This window comes from Brachycentrus maculatus, unplaced genomic scaffold, assembly GCF_059751285.1.
Source record: "Brachycentrus maculatus isolate JH-2025_06_01 unplaced genomic scaffold, ASM5975128v1 h1tg000089l, whole genome shotgun sequence".
NCBI lineage: Eukaryota > Metazoa > Arthropoda > Insecta > Trichoptera > Brachycentridae > Brachycentrus > Brachycentrus maculatus.
The window spans coordinates 1,553,598-1,574,756 of record NW_028280843.1 but is presented as its reverse complement, the minus strand read 5'-3'; the positions used below and the strand labels follow the sequence as shown (position 1 = coordinate 1,574,756).

Sequence of the window (21,159 nt, the reverse complement as noted above, 5' to 3'; positions counted from 1 at the left end):
TCTTGAAGTCCCATTGACAGACCGCTAAAACTCTGAAAGAATTTGAGTGATAGTTTGCCTTGCCGTCTGAGTAGGCAATCCGCTTTGAAGTTCGCAGCAGCGCCCGCGGCGAGGCGGCCAGCATTTAACTTTGTTAGTCTTCTCCACTCCGCAATATTACTCCTCTGTCTCCTGCTCCTCGGGCAACTTTCCCGCAGATATTCCATCTCGAAGTAATATTTTTACCTGCAATTTCAAGTTAAATAAATATAAGTTGTATAGTACTAACCAGATGTAAGCCTATAGGTCCGTACTGGGAAAAAACTATTTTATTTTGTTGATAAATAAAATTGTTTAAAGAGTACAGAAAAAAACCACCGTCAAAACTATTTAAAAAAAAATTTAACACAAATTAAAATACTTATGTTGGATGGTAGTATTTACGTTCATCAAAAAATAAAACATGTATCAATAAAAAAATTACAAAAATCAATTCTGATACGATTGAATGTTGATTATGTTATAAGGTGTAGGTGTAGAATTGTTTCTACAAAAAAACATTTTAACTCATATAAAACTGTTTTTATGTCATATAAACTGGAGATGTGACTAACGAGAAACTTACTTTTCAGGTACCCGATCGAGACAGTAGGTACTCGTTACTTTTTCTCGGATTATATTTCATTTTAGCTTAATTTTTTAATGTCAAATTGTAACATTAATTAAGAGCTACAATATGCAATACGTAACGATGACGTTATTAGATTTAAGTTATCAAATTAACAACAGAATTAAGTAAAGACTTCTTTTAAACAAGTCGTCGGAAGAAGAATTCGGTTTTATTTTAATTTGATCGCCTATATTTTATTTAAACCATCACTAAATTAATGCATTATTGTTATTTTTTTCAAATTCCATAAATTTTTCTCTTCATTTGACTCAATTTATTTTTTTAATCTCTCACGGGGAGTCTCCTCAAAAACTTCACTGCCTTCGGCACTTAGAATTTTAACAGACTGATTGGTCTCGAAAATGGGCATTAACCTGTTGAGGAATTCAAAATAATATTGCTATCTGGATCAAAAAATATTTTAAAAAGTAATGGAAATGAATGAATTTAGTTGAGGAATTGCCTTCGCAAAGATAAAACGGTAAATGAAACTCCCCTGGGATCAAATTCGAGTAGATCCAAGCTAATAATAACGGTAGTTAAGATTTTTGCCTTTGTACGTTAATCGGTGGTAAAAAAGCCTTCTTCGGTAGATTTGCCATGACCGACTTTTAATTCCGGAATCTTGGAACGATGTTATTTAACTTTTTTATCAAGGAAAACATTTAAATGAAAAATACTGCCATCTGTCACAGAACCAAGGAGATCAATATTTTTATTTATTTACTTTATACCATATCTTCCAGGCGTTAAAATTTCTGACAAAGATGCCTTATCTCTTGTATTGATATACCGTTGCAAAGATATGTTTATTCTGAATAGAATGACCTATCAAATCCTCGATAAAACCAATAAAACAGTGGCAAAGATGGTTTATTCCATGTACTCTTTTTTGATACTTTGTAAAATTGAAGAAGAAGAAAAATCTTTCATTTGTAGAACCATTTTCAAACCTGGTTCTCTCTCACGATATAACAGTTAGCCTCAAGAAAAAGTGGTGTATAATTAAATGAAAATTAGTACAGACTCTTAAAGGGAACAAAAATTATTACGGCTCCTTAAAGAAAATTCGACTAGCACGACGTAGTAATTAGATTATTACTCAGTTAATAGTCAACAGATAATTTGGTACTTTTGTCGTAATGCGGAGAGCACATATCTTCTTTTGCAGTAGGTATATTATGTGGTACGAATAAAAAAATATAATTACCATGAAAGATATTATTTTTTGATATCTATTCAAAGATGAAGAAAAATATGGAAGTCTGGGCATTTACGGGGCTTACGACCGTCATAGGCTGGTTTGAGCGATCACTTTACACACGTGTAACATTCACCAATTCTACCCATTATGGACAACCACACTACTCAAATTCTTGGAAGTTCTATATATATGAACCAATTTAGAAACCTTGTTCATGAATCACTAGAACTTCACTAGAGACATCTATTGGTGAGATGTAAAGAAGCTTTTTATTAAGCAGAAACTCTTATATTAGTATGTGAGATCCGAATCCCGGATTATAATCACACACATGAGAAACGCCAGAAAATACCATTTTCATTTTTATTATTAAGCTTATAATTTGACCAGATAATTTATTTACAACATTTTGAGTGTGTCCAAATACTTGTTCACAAAATCTGGATTATCTCCAATTACAGGAGTTATCTTCATATTATTTTTTGATATCTCATCAAAGATGAAGAAAAATATGGAAGTCTGGGCATTTACGGGGCTTACGACTGTCATAGGCTGGTTTGAGTGATCACTTTACACACGTGTAACATTCACCAATTCTACCCATTATGGACAACCACACTACTCAAATTCTTGGAAGTTCTATATATATGAACCAATTTAGAAACCTTGTTCATGAAAGATAATAAAAAAATCTAGCTTCACTGAAGCAATATTTCATAACTATAATGGCTTAACATTTATTTATTTTGCACTCAATTAGTTACATCATATTACAATGTGCACTTACCATAAAATTTCTTAAAACCTTGAAGTAAGTCTGTGATGATAAAAAAACATAAAATATGCAACGACAAAAAAGGTTTTACTTTTAAATTAGACATCTTTTAAAAAATGTCTAATTACTGCTGTATTTTAAAAGAAGGTATTAATTAAAAGTTTGATTGAATATTACAGACACAAATTCTGAAAATAAGTTCCTGAACTCACCTGTCAATTACGAAAATCTATCAGAAATATTAATTACCCCTCCCTAAGGAGCCGCGGTAACAGTAAACAGGTTCGCGACAGTTCAACTGAGACGTACTGCCGACTGCCACTATACTTTTTAAACAAGTTTTCCATCCGAGTCGTGAAAGCTGCCGGGGCCCGCGGGCAATTTTTCAAATTGCCCCATCCTTTCGTCTCCCTCCCCCCCCCCCCTCCCTTCTTTGCTGCGGCAGCGTCTTTTTGATGGGTACGAAAATCCGAGTACCTACCTCTGAAAAGAAAAATTAAGCTTTATAAATATAAGCAAGTCATCTTTCCCGGTTTGGGTATGGTACACAAGTTGGCGTTCTACTGCTCTTCGCCTTGAATTGCGATTTTACTTCTTATTCACTCTGGGAATGTGTACTGTTTTCGCTTGATGCTGATTTTACAAACTTAAATTAAGGTAGTTTATTTATGACGCTTATTAATTTTGGAACATTTTTAATATTTTCTGGAAAACTAACCCTATTAAGAGTCTGGAATGTTAAATGATTTTGTTATTTAACTAAAACAATGAAACAAAACATCTCTCTGGCTATGATTTAAAAAGAATATATAACAGTAAAACTTAAATTTATTTATTAATTTTTAAAACTTACTCGTTTTACAACTATTTTTGTAAGTTTTTATATAGTTTTATATTCTTAATAAATAAATCATACATGTATTTTAAAAATGTCTTATTATTCATTTTTCTCATATAATGTTTCGAAAATAATGAATAATTTAGGCTCCTCACTTTATTATAATTTAATTACGTATAATAAAAATATTTATATTTTCCATATCTAAAGAAACTTAATAGCAAGTCTGGCTAGATTGCATGAAGTTCTAGATTGAATACATAAAACTATTTTCAAAAAAATATTCATATTAAGTATTACTCACGTCTGGCATCTGAATTAAAATAACAGTAATTTACAATACCCAATAAAGTCCATACCATTTATAGATGTATCAACACATTTCAGACGGATATTTTTTTACGCCTGCGGACCGGCGGCGACGGGATTTGATAATTATGTACATATAGTTAAAACCTCTACATAATATACGTATATCCTTTTTTAAATAAATCCTTCTTTTCTGACTTTGAAATGAGGCCGGCGCAGAAGTTTAAAATACTATTCCCGTCCTTAGGCATCAATCGGCCGAAGGGGTAGAAATACTTTTCCCGTCCTTAATGTGTAAAGAAAGCTTTGTGTTTTCCCATATAGGGAAGACAGATAATCGAAATATGTAGGAAAAATTAGTAAATTTAGGTGTAAGTACCATCATTGCATACAAAGTATGTTTTCGTTTCACTTATAGTACCTGTTCTAATCCTTAAACATGACAATAGTATTTATAACGGGGCATCGTTCACTTAGAATCATTAATAATAATCTGATTTTCTTGGATGTTTCGGGGGAGAAGCATTTGTTTCATCGTCATGGTGTAAATGAAAATTGATGACTTTATTGTGAGGAAGCGATGGTTATCAGAAATCTACTAAAACAAATCATAATGGAGTTGGTTACTTTCTCACTTCACACCTTAATTTACAATATACATAAATAATAGAGGTATTTGAAAATCACTTTAATTTGTCCAGGATTATCTAATTGCATTCTTGTAATTACATTTTTTAGTCATAGGGTTGGTAAAGTAATCACTTTATTTATATTCACCAATTCTACCTATGATTTACAATTACACTACTAATTTTTTTGAATCTTCTAGATATATTTATCAAAATCGTGACACACTACATGTGAGTTTAAAACAGTCATGTATGCTAAAATAGGGAAAGCTTTTATTGAGCATACTCTTAATATTTGTGTGTAATCTGGATTCAATTCACGCACTTGAGACCTACCTGAAAATATGATTTTTACTTTTTATGTAGCTTATAATTTGACTAATTATTTTATTTACAACATTTTAAGTGTGTCCAAATGCTTGTTCACAAATCTGGATTATTTCCGCTTATGAGTTACTTATAACATTTTTGTAACTACTGTAATTTTTAAAATAATCCAAGTGTAAATTTTCTGTATATTTTGAATTTATGAAATTTGTGTGTTACATGCAGTATCTGCCCATCAAATGAAAATGTTTTTAAAATGTGAAAACTATGGTTAGTCCGAAAAATATTTTGTTGGTTTGTTGAATGATACAAAGCCAACTAGTGTGTTTTAGAACAAGTTGTTACAATTAAAAATAAAAATAAATTAACAGTTAATTCATATGCGTTAACCCCTTGTGTGATTTGCCTGAATACAATTCGGGTAGGTATTTTGCTGATACAGTGATTTTCCCGAATCCAGCTCGGGTCAATCCCCCACCAGTCTAGATATATCCATTCTTCCTTTATGTTTTTTTTTCTTTTATTGTTTTTTATGTTTTGTACTGATTTCTTTCATTTCAAATTTTGATTTTAAAAAATATAATAGTAAAAAAAAAGAGTGTATTTTTATGACTCACTTTTTTCCAAGAGGTTGACCACAGAACGACTGTCCAAACTTTAAACACAGTAAGGGACATTTTTTTGTAGTACGTTTTTTGCATTTTTGGACAAAGTAGAATATACTTATTCCAACAATGCAAAAAAAACGTACTACAAAAAAATGTCCCTTACTGTGCTTTGAGTTTGGACAACCGAGATGTGGTTAACAAGATATCCATCAATTCAACATAAGTAATTATTCGTATATTTTGCGAAATACGTGAAAGTATTTTTAACATTTAAACATATAATGTGTTGGTGCACTTAAATCATGTGAGTATTATTTGCTTAAAGGCTCAAGTATGCAAATCAGAGGATTAAGTTCGGTCAACCAGTTTGCTACAGCTGCATTTTCGAAAAAGTTAATGGATTTTTCGTGTTTATCCATTCCTATCGCAAAACTGTTTTATAGCCTTTTAACTCATGCATACTATTCCCATATGAGAACTATGAAAATACATTTGTAATAGATATAACTAACTAACTATCTAACTAACCATCACGCTGCTTATCCGCAGGGGTAGGCAGAGAGAATAGAGCGCCACACCACTCTGTCCTTGCAAACATTCTTCGCGTCTTCCACGTTCATGCATCTCCTCATACATAACCTGACCACTTTCAAGTATCTGGCATACCTGATCGTGCCATGTTTTTCTCGGTCTTCCTCTGCTTCTTTTCCCAATAACATTCGCCTCATAAATTTGTTCACTCATTCGTTTTACATGTCTAAACCATCTCAACACACCTTTCTTAATTTTATCGATAATGATTATCTCAGCTTTGTAATCCTTCCTTATTTCACTATTCGCACATCTATCATACATCGTTTTGTCGCACATTTTTCTGAGAGATCGCATTTCGACTGCATTCGGTCTACTTTCATCCTTCTTTTGCCAACTCCATGTTTCACTTCCATACATTAGAGTTGAAACCAGGACTCCGTTGTGCACTGCCAGTTTAGCTTCCGCTGATAGGTTTTTATTTGCTATAACTGATTTCAGTGCACCATTCACGTTGTTCCCTGCTTAACTGATTTAGTTGTAAACTAAATCAGTTAAAATTTGCATGCAATAGTTTGCTTACATTATTTAAATACATGTAGAGAATATCTAAAACCCTTGTTTTTGACCACTTGAGTATTATATTTGTCATCCTCCGTAGTGCAATGGTCAGCACGCTCGGCTACCGCACTGGGTGTCCCATGTTCGATTCCCAGTGGGGTTTAAATAAATATAACTGATTATTCACTCAAATATCTATTCAATATTACCCTGAACTGGTATCTGAAGCGGAGGGCTGATCACCTTTCCTTCATGTGTTAACAATCAAGATGACACTGCGTTCATATGATGCAGTGCCCTGTGCACCATCGGGTGCGGATAAGGGTTTAAAATTTTATTGTATTTTTACGACTAGTTTTGGAAGCTACAGATGTAGCTTCTCGTCTGCAGCATCTGTACCTTCCGAAACTAATCGTAAAAATATAATACTCAAGTGGTAAGAAACGAGTGTTTTATTTATGATTGAATCATGTTTTACCGCAACAAAAATTTGCACTGAGATACGTGTGGCACCTCGCGCAGCCGGTCTCGTAATGAATTGTATATTTGCGAGTACCCCCTTAAGTAGCGATTCTTCCACCCGTATCTTAAACGTTGCATTTAAAATATCTCTCTCGTTTCTGCAATTAATTTACCAGACGTATACCTTCGGGACTATTTCTGAATGCCGGTGTAAGTATTAGTTTTAATTATTTTTAAGTTTGTACGACGAAAAACAATATAAAGTTTACATCGTAATACCTACAATGGTTAAGTCGAATAAAACTTCCAACAGCCGGGCCACGCTCTAAATCATATTATGAATCATCATTATGTAAACCCGGATAGTTTTGTATGCAGTTTAGAAGATATTAATTTGATCTTGAGATAACTAGAGCCGCAGAACGGGGAAACTTGATAAACACATTTCCCTTTATCTTCCCAACTTGAAAGCAGACACTCCGTATAACTTTACTCGCGTCTCCCATAATGGCAAACTGATTTTCAATAGATACCAAATCGTTTGTCAAGTCGAAAAATACTTTGGGAAATCTCTTTTGTATCCTTTTGTCGGTGGATGATTTATACTGGGGATACGGTCAAGTACATGTGATATTCAGTGATATCTACTTCCTTTATGTGGTGAATTCAGTCACGATCTTCCTACTGAACATTCTAATCATGAATTTGTTACCATCGGGACAATATACTAGTATTTTTATGGAAAAGTTTACTCGTTCGCTGCATTCTTATAATATGCGATGAAAAATTGTATTTTTTAACATTATAATTCCCAGAAACGTTGTTTTGTTAGCATAATTTTTCAGTACACCGGGCAATTACTCTTTTTATTATATTTTTAGGTGTTGAAAAACCGTTTACGACTTGCGATGTGCCCTATGTATGACAATCTCTATATTTTATTAATTCAATACAAATTATAAGGTAATCTTTTTAAGCACATTTGTTTATTTATTAAATATGTCAAAAGTTACTGAAAATAATTTCATTAATAATGTGTCCTTCACTGGGAGATGCCGTTCCAATTAATGTTTTGTTTATATATTTTTACACGCAAAATTTGTGTTTTACGTAATTTGCAGGTCTATGCCATTTGATCCTTTCTGGATACGAACCAGACACACAGTGACAAATATACGTTTAACGCAACCGCAGATAACCATTATACATTTTGGCTTGGAAAGAGAACTGTAGCAGGTTCACAAAGCAGACGTCTCCGGTCTCCACCTAAGCCTATTCAACTTAACGCGATAACAATGCCTTGGCAGTTGAAACGCCTCCGCCATGCAAATCCGAAGCTGACAGGCGATTTTTATCTGACGAAACCGGTGATTAGCATCTTTCTAGGTAGGTACTCGCTCGGTATATATCATCATGGCTGTGTCACGGCTTTACTTATTAAAACGTTTTTTGGCGAGTCATCTGATCTTACAGGGAAGGCACGCGACATCGCAGAGTAGCGTAGTTTAAATATAATCTAAAAGGTACCTTATAATATATATCAATTTAAACAAATTGTTGTCCACATTTAAAAAAATACTTCCATCACCTTCCTACTAATAAAACAATTAAGATATCAAAGTACCAAAAAAATTCTAGACTTATTTACAACATTTTGAGTGTGTCCAAATACTTGTTCACAACTCTGGATTATCTCCAATTATAGGAGTTATTTTGCGTGTTATTTTTTGACATCTCAATACACATGAAGAAGAAATGAAAGAGCTTCTGCTCAATAAAAAAAACTTCTTTCATCCCACCAATAGATGTGAAATCTAGTGAAATTCTAGTGATTCTAGCACTTTGTTTCAAAATTGAACAATATGTATAGAACTTCCAAGAATGTGTGGTTGTCAATCATGGGTAGAATTGGTGAATAATACACATGTGTAAAGTGATCACTTAAACCAGGCTATGACGGTCGTAAGCCCCGTAAATACCCAGACTTCCATATTCTTCATCTATGTTGAGATGACAAAAATAATATGACCTAAATACATGTTAATCGAAGGAAAAAACACACAAAAAAATAATAATAACAACATAAAATAAAAATGTTAATAACAATAAAAATAATTTTTGACTGTAAGTCCCTCTTCAAGCACAAGAGCTTAGTCTCTTTATTGGAGAGAACAGCGTTTTAAGATTGTAAAGCAGAAATGTCTAGAAAAATTAATAAAATTATATAAACAATCCTTGTAACCATATTAAATAAATAAAAATTTATAATAATTAAAAGAACTATTTTTATACACATTTATTTTACCATAAACACTTTGCTCGCGAATAATCATCAGGGTTAGTTTTCCTTTCTTCAAATTGTTAACATAATACCGTTCTTAAAATAAACCTGAAATTTTACAGGGACTGAGCTTTAGCAACGCATAGCCGGGTACAGCTAGTAGTCGAAAAATATTTCAGAGAAAAATAAGGTTATATTGGTATATTCGCTCTACCAAACAAGATGAGAAAAATTAAACATAATATGTCTTGTTCACTTGCGTTGTAAGAACACATATGTAACCAATTAATTTCCTGCATAATTACATAATCGCTTTTGACTGTCAAGTGACGTATTACACAACTTCCTATTATCTCATTATTTTACTTTACAATAATATCAAAGCTCCGATCTTCCTAATACTATGTATTTATTATTTACAACATGGTATGGATCTGACAATGAGCGTGAATAATAATTACTTGATAATACGAGTACATAATAAGTACCTGCAACTATTTCAGGTTGTACCATCTTCTCGTATATAAATTGATATTCACGGTGTAAAATTGCCCAGTAGTTAAAAGACTATGGCATAATGGTCAAAAAGAGTTTTTTGAGGAATGGGATATATTTTTTAATTTCCCTTTCACTCTTTTTTAAAACTGATGCTGGAAGACCGGTATGTACAATTTGAGATTATGTAAATTATTTTAATGTATAGTAATTTTTATATTTAACAAACAAACCATCACGCCGCTTCTCGGAGGGGTAGTCAGAGAAAATGGAACCCAAAACCAATCTGTCTTTGCAAACAATCTTCACCTCTTCCACATTCATGCATCTCCGCATATATGCCTGCCGATTATTCCGAATACTTGAATGTGGTCATAACCTGACCACAAGCCTTTTGAAATGCTTGATCATGCCAAATTTTCCACGGTCTTTCTCTGGTTTTATTACCAACCAGATTCGCCCCGTAAATTTGTTTTACTATCATTTCTTCACTCATTCAATTCACATGCCCAAACCATCCCAATTCCCATTCTTCTTTATTTAATTAATTATTATGTTGATATTTATTGTGTTTTTTTTTTCCTTAGGAATTCCCTGAAGACATGAAAGACATTATAATGCATGTTCACTCCACATGTGTGGAAAGTAGCGGTGTATCAGAGGGTAAGTTTAAAGATTTTTTAATAAGAAATATTTGAGGTTTATTATTTACAAAAATACTTCAATTTCATACTATTTCTGTGAGCCTAAGCGACTCATTAATAAAAATATGTATCAAATATTGGTAGAGTGGGTTCGAACCCAGAAACTCAAGACTCAAGAGTCCGCTACACTAACCACAACATAAATAAATAATGTGATTAAAATACATAAACTTAATTTGTCATATATTCCAGTCCACTCCGATTTAATTTTGTATAGGCATAGTTCTTACGGTATATGAAATGTAATAAATAGCTGGGTTACTGCTGTAAAAAATCGTGTAATCGCAATAAAACGACTTTATTTTACACATTTTTGTAATCAAATAGTTTCCTTGTTTATTGATTTGGCGTTTAATTTGTAAAACTCCGTTTTAATTGATGTATGAATTTTTAAATCAAACACAGATTTTTTGAGTCTACTAAGTTGTATTTTATTAACACATAAAAAAACTAATATTGTGACAATTGTTTCGCCTTGTTATGGTATTTTAAAACGAATGTCATAACTAGGCGAAACAACTATGCCTATACAAAATTAAAAATTAATACATCAGATAGTTTCCTTTATTACCTCAAAAAATACTACGATTTGCCTCAAATACGGTGCAAAAATCATTTTCGTTCCATAATAGAATTCTTCATCAAGAAATTTCATCGGTTTGACAGACTTCTTTATTTTCAACTAACAAACATTGACGTCTGTTCCACCAAAAATTATTTAGACGTTTTTCTCGGTTGTAATCAACTTTTTCCCATAATTTTCTAAAAATATCTCACCTTAAAAATACTAAAATCTTGTAGCGATGGGTCATTGCATATTTCATTAAAATTTGAATTTTCGAGAAAAACTTGCTGAATGAGAATGGATTAAATCAAAATACCCAACAATTTGGATTTTTCTTGAGTCAACTGGGATTTCCGTATATTATATTTATCAATTTACTAACTATATTTTCATCATCTAACTAATATTTGATTCTTGATTTTATGATGCATTTTATGTGGTTTTGCGTCTCTGCGTGGAATTAAGTTTTTAAACTCCCTAAAAATAAAATGCCCAGCCAGGTTATTAAAAAAATACTTTATCAAATAACAGCATAGTTAAAATTTTAGTTAGAAAAAAAATCAATTATTTTCTGGGCTTCTTTAGCAATTTCATTATTTCATTTCTTAACGAAAAAAAACCACGATGACACATAACCTTTCATTTTACTGAGTTTTCGTTAAATTGGGAAATAGGGTTTCTTTGAAACTTTAATGTTAAAATCGATTGTCTTAGACTTGGCCATATTGGAACGCAGGACCTAACCATAATTGAATTTAGAACTATGTATATTTTATTATTAATATTTTTATTTTAATATTAATTTAGGTAAGGTATCGGTTTATCAAAATAACCTTACGTACTTAATATATTTATTAGCATGATAGCGATATTCATGATTATACCCCACGCTATGAATTTTAAAAAAAAGTAATTTTTTATGATATTTTCGAAATCGATGTAAATGTATTTAAGCAACGTGTATCGATATAAAATACATCGATATTTTTGTATCTATGATTCGTAAATATTTATTTACCTCCAATAACCTACTTTCTTTATATCCAAGATTTTTTTCAGATGTCATCAATAAATGCGAGGAAGGAATATTTGCTGATGACAAAAAACTAAGTTGCTACATGTTTTGCCTGATGGAAGAAGCTAGTTTTGTATGTTAAGTTTTTTCGATGAATGATTTTTTTCAAACATTGCCCATTCTTACAAATTTTGTGTTTTTAGGTGGATGAAAATGGAGCAACTGACTATGACATGTTAATAAGCATGATTCCAGATCAGTGGAGGGATAGAGTTGGAACTATGATAAATAGTTGTCGACATTTAGGTATAAAAAATCTTCCCCCTTTAGTAAATTTAAACTACGCACCTACCCTTGTAATATTAATTTTAATTTCTCTTATAAAAAATATATGACAAAAAGTATTTTATATATTCAGATACTCCAGATAAAGACAACTGCGACAAAGCTATGGAAGTACATAAATGTCTTTACAAAACAGACCCGGATGTAAGTATTTAATATAAAAAATAAATATTTTTAAAAAAAAAACTGCATGTGAATAATAATAAACCGAAATACATTATTTAAAAATTATTATAAGTTCTAGGTTTTTTTTAGAAATCTCAAATGAATAATAAAGCAATTACAGATAATTTATATAATTAATAATAAAATAGGTGTTCTATGTCACAAATAATGTAATGTAACTTCAAAGCTGGTACTCGCACGTTCTTGCCATCTGTGGGAAATTCGTCAAAATGTTTGCAAAACAAGTTTGGAAAGTACAATAATATATTTGTCATGTTTTTAATTAATTTTAATGATAAGTAAAAAAGCAAGGGTTGTACAAAAATATTGTTTTATGTTGTAAAACTCGAAACGTATTCATTTATTTAGAATACAGCTGGGATTAAATAGTAAATTAATTTTGGATCATCAAATTGACGAAAATATAGCAAAAATGTCGTAATATCTTTCTTATGGAGGTGTTTTTGGACCTTATCAATACTTTTGTAGACTAATATACAATGCTTATTTCCACCTCTGATCAGGAATATTGGTTCTATCTTTAATTTGTCATCTGTATCCGCTACATCATAAAAAACACAAAACAAAGATGTTTTTACACATAACTGGTAAAGAAATGTGACCGTAAAAAAAAATGTTTTTTTTTTTTTTATTTATTTCAGATCTACTTCCTGCTCTAACCTAACTGGCAAGGTTTCGACTGGCAATTTTTTTTTAAACTTGTATTATTATGGCAATAATATATTTTTTATAAAACTTTTATAATTTCCTCGTTTTAATTTAATTAAACAATATGTACTACATCAAATATTTCGTTTTATTTTTCTAATGATTTGAATATTAGCGCATTTACAGCTTTATAGGCATATATTACGTAAAAAAAATAAGCAACAGTCGCTTGTCATGTGAAAAGAGGTAAGGCTTCATGCAAGTAAAACAAATTTAAAGTAAGTACCCCGTCAAATGATCACTACGAAAAATAAAACATACCCTACACAATTTCGTAGACAAATGTTCAATTTCGTCTTTGGTTATGTCACATCTGTTTTTGAAATCTATGTTTATTTGTTTATATACAACTCAGGGGGGGTCGACTCGTAAACGTCAGATTGTTCAAAAAACGACCAGAAAATGACGAGACACACTAATCACTAACAAAAACACCAAAACGGGAATGAAAAATACGAGATACCAACAAGTTGTTCAAATATTTCAAATAAATATAGACAGACTATGGTTATAGACAATTATCGATAGAAAAATAGAAATCCGTCTATGAAGAACTTCATAATATTGAGTATTATGCCAAAGTTAAAGTTAAATTTTGCCAATGAAAGTGTAGTTTTTCTTACTTAACACAACACTCCCTTGAACTTCTGCAGCACCCCCCAAATGCAAAAAATTTAAAAACGCCTAGCCAGACTTCCAAAACGCCAACAAAGGAGCGCTGGCACCCCCGTTAAGAAACATAACTTCAGAAAGTGGTGGGCACTCCTTCCGCCCTTTTAAAATATTGTAATTTATTATTAGATTAAAACCAATATTTTTAGCTTTTCCACTTTTTTATTTGACCAGCGACCGGGTTCCGTCGTTACCGACATCATCAGACTGGTGATGTCGGTAACGACGGAACCCGGTCGCTGGTCAAATAAAAAAGTGGAAAAGCTAAAAATATTGGTTTTAATCCAATAATAAATTAAAAATGCAATTCCATCACGAAGTGTCAGTGGATAATATAAATCTATTAAAATATTGTTTTTTCTAGAATTTTAAATATAATATAGTAATTTGAAAATTCTATCGTTTTTGTTTTTGTTGAAAAGCCTTATATTTATACATAGTTTGAGATAATAATTTCAAAAAAGTTACCATGTCCATTTACCATTGTAAGGCTGAGTTGAGTAACCATTATTAATCGCCTGAACTCTTTTTATAAATGTCGCGTTTTAGCCGTGACCTTTCTATTTTTGTTTACACTGAAATAAATAAATTTAGATAGTGAAATATCTTCTTTGCAATATTAATATTATAATTTTGAAAATATTTTATACAACAAATTTCAATATAAATACCATTTAACCTGAAAAATGAATGATAAATATTTCGGCGGGTGGATTTGACATTCAGCCGCGGCGAAGTCACGCCCAGCCGGGACCTTAGTACTTCTAGCCGTTTACGTCACTTCCGGCCGCTGGCGAATATCACTTCCAGCCATAAAAAATCGAGGTAGTTGGCGGTCTTTATATAAAATAGTTAGTCTGTGTATACAACGTGGAAATGTGTTGATTATTGTGATAACGAGCGAAATAATTATATTTATTATTAATAAAACTAGATTCTGGAATATTGGAAGCGATTAGATGTTTTACTTGTTGTAAAATATATAATTTTATTGGAATAATACAAGGAAGTCTTCAATAGCAAAATACTATGGAGCCATGTCGTTTGTGTTACGATTCCGCAAAAGAGAAAATAGACATTTTAGACCCTAATTTTCTGCTTAAAAAGATGATTTTAAAATTGTTTTCTCTAAAGGTATGTGTAGATTTTTCATTAAATAATTCAAGCATCAAATAAAAGTTTCCAAAGCGCTTATTCATGAAATTTTTAATTTCTGCTCAATGCTGCTGGTATTTATTTTTTAGATCGCTGTTAAGGATGGATTATCAACAATGATTTGTTTAAAATGTAAAGAAAATGTTGAATACTTTTACAGTTTTCACGAAACGGTAGCTAACACACAAAAACTCCTCAAACAAAATATTTCACTACATTCCAAAAGTAGAAAATGTCGATCAACTGATTTACGTGCCAAACGGGTTGGTATAATATCAATTTATCATCACACTGCTAAGATAATTAATGCATGAAAAATATTACGAAGCATTTTATTTGGAATACTGGTGTATATGTTAAACATTCTACGGGAATCAACATAAGAACATATGTGGTTGTTAGTTTTAAAATCCCTTAAACATTCATTCAGCAATCTTCACTTAGGTTCGTGCTTTGAGAGTTTTTTTTAAATGCAACTGCAGTAATTCTGAGGAATTGTTTAGTATAAAAAAGAAAAAGTAATTAAAAGCCCCTAAAAATTACCAGATTTTGCATTATAACACATTTTTTGCAGGAAACGGTTGAAAGCGTCTTTTATATACTATTAGTAGAGAGCGGGAGACGCTTATAAGTGTTCTATTTGCTTACTTTTGGTAGAGCGCAAGAGACGCCAAAAAACATTGGACAGATCGGAATCGGGTCTGCAGTTGCTTGTGATTAGTATACTGAGGGTCGGGTTGCAAATCTGCTCAACATAAATAAATGCATGATTTGGAAAGAATCTTATATAATACTTGGACTGATCCGAAAATTCTCAAAAACACATTTCTCCAAAGAATATATTTTTTTCCAGACCATGCATATATTTGTTTTTAGCTATTTACTAAGAAACTGCCTTAACCTATCGGATGTTTCTGATAATATGCCAGTAGAGGCTTGATATATGTTGAAAATGTTTTTCTTCTTAAATATCAACTTTGTCCCGCACAACTTAAATGCCATAATAGATTTGAGACGCAGTTGGGATATATTTATCAAATTATTTTATAAACATTGACATAATGTGTGTATTTTTCTAGAAATTATCCAAACCAGAACCTGTTCACAATGAATCTGAGGTCACTGAGATATATATTAACGAAGCGATTAAAACGGAATTTTTTGATGAGACAGTGATAAAAGATTCCAACAGTTCAATTGCAGATACAAATGAATTATCTGATGAAATAAAATTGGGATTGGATGAAGGTGTTTCAGTAACCGTTAAATGTGAAAATTTTGTTTGCTCAAATGAAAATTCAGTCGATTATAATGAAGAGAAGGTCGAAATCAGTCATTCACCTATAAAAGATGATGAAGACGACCAAACAAATAATGAAATCTACCCTCCTTTGGATTTAAAATCAGAAATATATTTAAATGGAAAATTGGCAATTAAAGGACATGAATTAGAGGCACTGGTTAGCAAATTTTACAACCTTCGTTGTGATTTATGTGAGCATTTACAGAAGTTTACAAATCTAAAAAATGTTAGTAGTACCTTTCAATTTTATTTCCACGGTATCTTAATCATTTGTTATGGTAATATAATATGATTTTTTTTTTACTAGTTGTTCACTCACTATACATCGGTCCACAAATGTGAAGGATATGTAAAATGTTGCAATGCCCGTTTTTCCAACAGGAAAAAAATAACTAATCACATGGCGCAACATATTCAACCATCTGCTTTTGAGTAAGTTGTAAATACATTCTCAAATCTGTAAAATTAAAACAATGTTCAAATACAAACAGAAAAATATTGTAGTAATTAGTGATAAATTTTAATGCCGTATATTTTGAACTTATCACATTTAATAAAATCGCACATCTAACAAACTAAGTTCTCCATTTTTAGATGTCCAATATGCAAAAGAAGTATTGCTAGAGTAAGTTCCATGAAAAATCATTTATTGAAGCATTTACCTGAAACAAAAAGCCGTTTTAAATGCGATCAATGTGGCAAAGGGTAAATATTTTATTACTACTTTTTTATTATTTATAAACCTCTGCGTCGTAATATATTATAACCGTGGGTTTTCAGTGTAATTAAATGAGCCTTGCGAATTCTTTTTCAGGTACACCACTCGATATAATTTGATAGCGCATACAAATACTCATCTTCCTGATGAAGACAAAACTGTTTTCAAATGTAAACTTTGTGAAAAAACGTAAGTTTGAGTTTAATAATATTTACTTTCAGCATTACATATGACAAATTTTATTAAAATAATCATATTTCGACATGCCCAACAAACAAATGGGATCTGCAAAATCACTACTTCATAAGCAAAGTATTTGTATTTTTTTTTATTTACCACGAAATTCGCTACACTCTTAAAATGTTGTTAAAGTTTGAATCTTTAAACTGTCTTAGCATTAGCCTTATATTTTTTCAGATTTTTCCTTTCTACTTCATTAACTACACATATGTCTGTGGAGCATTCTAAGAAAAAATTCTTGTGTTCTGTATGTGGTAAGGTGCTTAAAACGAAGGATAGTCACAGAGTTCACATGACTACTCATGAAAAGGGTACCCAGTTTAATGTGCAATGCAACCAATGCGGTGTGATGTAAGTGTTTCCATTATTATCCATTTATATTCATATTCACACGCATAACACATATGCAGTAAATGTCATTAATAGGTTTAGCTACCCAACGCCTTTGAACATATATAATATGCGTAACTAAACAATAGATACTTTAGAAATACACCAATCCCCAACATTCGTAACCTTTGGCTAGGCTAGATACTTTTTCTAGAGTACCTACAATTTACCTTATGATAGGAAAGAAAAAAAAACAGCGAAAAAATCACTTTATTTGTTTAATATATTGAGAGAGAAAAAACAGAGATAAAAAGGTTATGATTGATTAGTTATAACAAATATCCAGAGCATGGTGGAATTTTTAGCATTCCTTTATTTGTTTATTCTATATTTGTGAAGTTTATAAATATGTATGTGAATAATATGTTAATAAAAAAATAAAGTCAATTATTATTTATTTTCAGATTTAAAAATAAGGAAAACCTTGTACATCACAATAGACGTTTTCATAATACTGTAATACTGAAATGTGATTTATGTGAATACAATACTCGGTGTAAAAAGAGTTTGAACAATCATATGTTGATGAGGCATTCCGATATCAAACCGTATCCCTGTAATTTTTGTGATAAGAAATTCAAAAGCAATAATAATTTAAAGGTAAGATTTATTTATTTTTTTGATATTCTGTATACATAATCGTCTGTTGTAAGTGCAATATTTAATGGCAATTTTATATGTTTGTATCTCAGACACACCTGGCCCAGCACACTGGAGAACTGAACTATGCATGCTCATTTTGTCCCAAGAGATTTGCTTCATCCGGGAATTATCATAAACACAAAAAAGCAATGCATTCTAAACAGTACGTCAGTAAAGCTGCCAAGTTGCAGCAAATACTACAGAATTTCAATGTAAGTAAATGCATTTACATATGAATTCATGAATGTACATCTAATTAATATAGTTCAGGGTTTTTCACAAACTATTTTAAACTGAAAATTAATATTACTACAGTGAAACCTCTATCTAACGTTCCTCGAATAATCGTTTTCCCGGGTGTGTCGTTTATTTCTTGTACCCCGATTCATTTCATACAAAAATAGATCACATTGATCGTTTCTATCCACCATTTCACCGTTCATCATTTGAATTATGCTGCATATTTCATAAATTTAGTTTTTTTTACATTCTTCTCAATTTTATAATTTTTTTACATTCGACAATAATATTTCAATGTGTGGGATACAGACTATTGAAAGCTTATGTGACCCAAGGTTGATGGATACAGCAGAAGAGGTCTGAAATTTTTTCGGTTCTGTTCAGCTTTGTATTTTTTTAAATAATACATCTTCAACTTGTATTCTCCTTAAAATTTTAACCTACCTATGGTTATGCAGATTGGGAGGACCGTATCTTGGCTCGATCGTATCTCCTTGTGTATTGACCTCTTAATCCCACATTAATTTTTTTCCCGCATTCATAGTTTATTTCAATAAGGCCCTTTAAAAACGATAGATTGAGGTTTCACTGTATTTGAAAATAATTTATTGATATAAACAGTTTATTATTAAATGACAACTTATAATTATGAAATATGTATGTTGTTTTAGTCAGAAGAAGCTCAGCGAGAACAAGAATTGTCTGCAAAGCACATAGAAGTAATGACACGTGAACTTATTAAAAAATTTGGTTAAAAATAACAAGTTTGCTTAAAAAGAGAACATTGTTTTTTTTATTTGATAATTGTTAAAATGCCATGCATAGGATTTCTGAAAATCATAGAAACAATCCCTTCACACCTAACAGATGTCTCTCGGGCATTTAATGTGAATACCCAATGGTATTTTGCATATCTTGAGACATACGACTGACTCAAAAAAACTTGTATCTTCATGGACCTAGTAATTATTTTATATAAAATACTACGTATTTCTTGGCATCTATAAAATGTTCTTTATTTTGTGTACTTTATCGGAGTAAAAATTATTTCTATTTGAATGGAATTTTAGGTTATAACATTTTGAATGTGTCCAAATACTTGTTCACAAATCCGGATCATCTCCAATTAGGAGTTATTTTTTATTATTGAGTTTGACCAATATATCTAGATGTTTCAAGAATTTGAGTAGTGTGGTTGTCAATCATGGATAGAATGGGTGAAGGTTACTTGTGTGTATAGTGATCACTTAAACCAGCCTATGACGGTCGTAAGCTCTGTAAATACCCAGACCTCCATATTCTTTTTCATCGTTGTTGAGATGTCAAAAATAATGGAATTTAGGTTAGTTTCTTAGCTTAGATTAGTTCTTTGGTAATGTGGCCCGTGTGTGTTACTTTGAGTTTTGTTAATGTTTTAATTTTTTTAATTAATATTTTCTTCTACCATGTTGAAAGATAATGTAATGTAAAATGGTTTGATTGCAGTATTCTTCTATACCCAAAGTGCTTTAAAGTTCTCGACAATTTATTAATAACTGTAGATAAGAGTTCAGGATTATGTGTCCTTTATTGTGCAATGCCTATAGCAATTTACTAGGTTTTTTACTTAATATGAAAATGGTATTATACTATCAGACCCAGAGTTTTTATCTCACTTATTGAAATTGCATGTTTTATAAATTGTTTTTTGTTGTTGTTCTATTCTTCTGAATATTATATGTAATGTGATCAATATTTCTCTGACATTGTTTGGAGAATAGTATAACTTAACTTTTTTCCAAACTTCTCATTTTAATGATTTTTGTAATTGGTGTCAATTTTCTTTATTAGATAATTTATGGTTATAAGTTATATGTAACATTTTGTACATATCTTTGGTTTTCACCAACGGTCAAGAGATGTACTTTTACCCTTAGTATTGTTAGCATTATTTACAATTTTAAGATGATACAGCAAAAAAAAACAGATGTGGCATGTTAGAAATACAAATGATTTTCCATGCTTTTCATTGAATGTTAAAGTATTCATAAAATAAAATAGTATTATTTTCAATATTTTCATTTTTAAAAAAATGTTGGTTATTACTTAAAATTATATTATTTTATCATATTATGTAAGTGTTTTTATGTGTACTTATATTTACTTTGATATTTCATGAAAAGGGCACAATATAAATTGGTAATCATTATAAATATATGTATTGTTATAATACTTATAAGTTATTTGTGTTGAATAGTATTTAATGCTATATTCTACCTTCATTTATAATTACATTCAGTTATAAAATAAAATTATTGCAAAAATTTAACGTTTTATTTATTTATTTTTATCACCCCACGGTCAGATTCTTTTGGGATAGCTACTAATTGCTAATATGTATAATTTATCCAGTCCCATAATTGCAAATATTTATAATTTGTTTAATTGGAGTTTTACTATGAAATACCATAATTAAAAATAGTGGTAATTAAAATGTTACTTTGTTTTAAAATCACTATAAATAAATCACTATTATAGTGATTTTAAAACAAAGTTACATTTTAATTATGAAATGGAAAATCACAAAGTTAGTGATTCAAATATAAATTATATAGAAATAGTGATATT

The 21,159-nt window shown here is 30.8% G+C and overlaps 2 protein-coding genes across 2 annotated transcripts; both read left to right on the top strand.

Annotated features, from left to right (window-relative positions):
* The first annotated feature begins 10,271 nt into the window (after window positions 1–10,271).
* LOC148310706 (general odorant-binding protein 83a-like) lies at window positions 10,272–13,143 on the top strand. The gene is made up of 5 exons (XM_088258025.1): window positions 10,272–10,332; window positions 11,998–12,086; window positions 12,157–12,259; window positions 12,372–12,442; window positions 13,126–13,143. The coding sequence occupies exons 1-5, from the start codon at window positions 10,272–10,274 to the stop codon at window positions 13,141–13,143; spliced, it is 342 nt and encodes a 113-aa protein (XP_088114151.1).
* Window positions 13,144–14,732: 1,589 nt separating this feature from the next.
* Window positions 14,733–20,831, top strand: LOC148310705 (zinc finger protein 639-like). Its single transcript, XM_088257897.1, has 10 exons — window positions 14,733–14,998; window positions 15,109–15,282; window positions 16,099–16,548; window positions 16,630–16,754; window positions 16,917–17,027; window positions 17,137–17,229; window positions 17,458–17,631; window positions 18,075–18,270; window positions 18,363–18,524; window positions 19,224–20,831. The coding sequence occupies exons 1-10, from the start codon at window positions 14,894–14,896 to the stop codon at window positions 19,305–19,307; spliced, it is 1,674 nt and encodes a 557-aa protein (XP_088114023.1). The 5' UTR covers window positions 14,733–14,893; the 3' UTR covers window positions 19,308–20,831.
* Window positions 20,832–21,159: the final 328 nt, after the last annotated feature.

Coding starts and splice junctions, on each gene's coding strand:
- LOC148310706 (XM_088258025.1), top strand. CDS start 10,272: ATGAAAGACATTATAATGCATGTTCACTCCACATGTGTGGAAAGTAGC. Junction 12,087..12,156: donor TGATGGAAGAAGCTAGTTTT/GTATGTTAAGTT, acceptor TTGTGTTTTTAG/GTGGATGAAAATGGAGCAAC. Junction 12,260..12,371: donor AAATAGTTGTCGACATTTAG/GTATAAAAAATC, acceptor TTATATATTCAG/ATACTCCAGATAAAGACAAC.
- LOC148310705 (XM_088257897.1), top strand. CDS start 14,894: ATGGAGCCATGTCGTTTGTGTTACGATTCCGCAAAAGAGAAAATAGAC. Junction 14,999..15,108: donor TAAAATTGTTTTCTCTAAAG/GTATGTGTAGAT, acceptor TTTATTTTTTAG/ATCGCTGTTAAGGATGGATT. Junction 18,271..18,362: donor AAAGCAATAATAATTTAAAG/GTAAGATTTATT, acceptor TTTGTATCTCAG/ACACACCTGGCCCAGCACAC.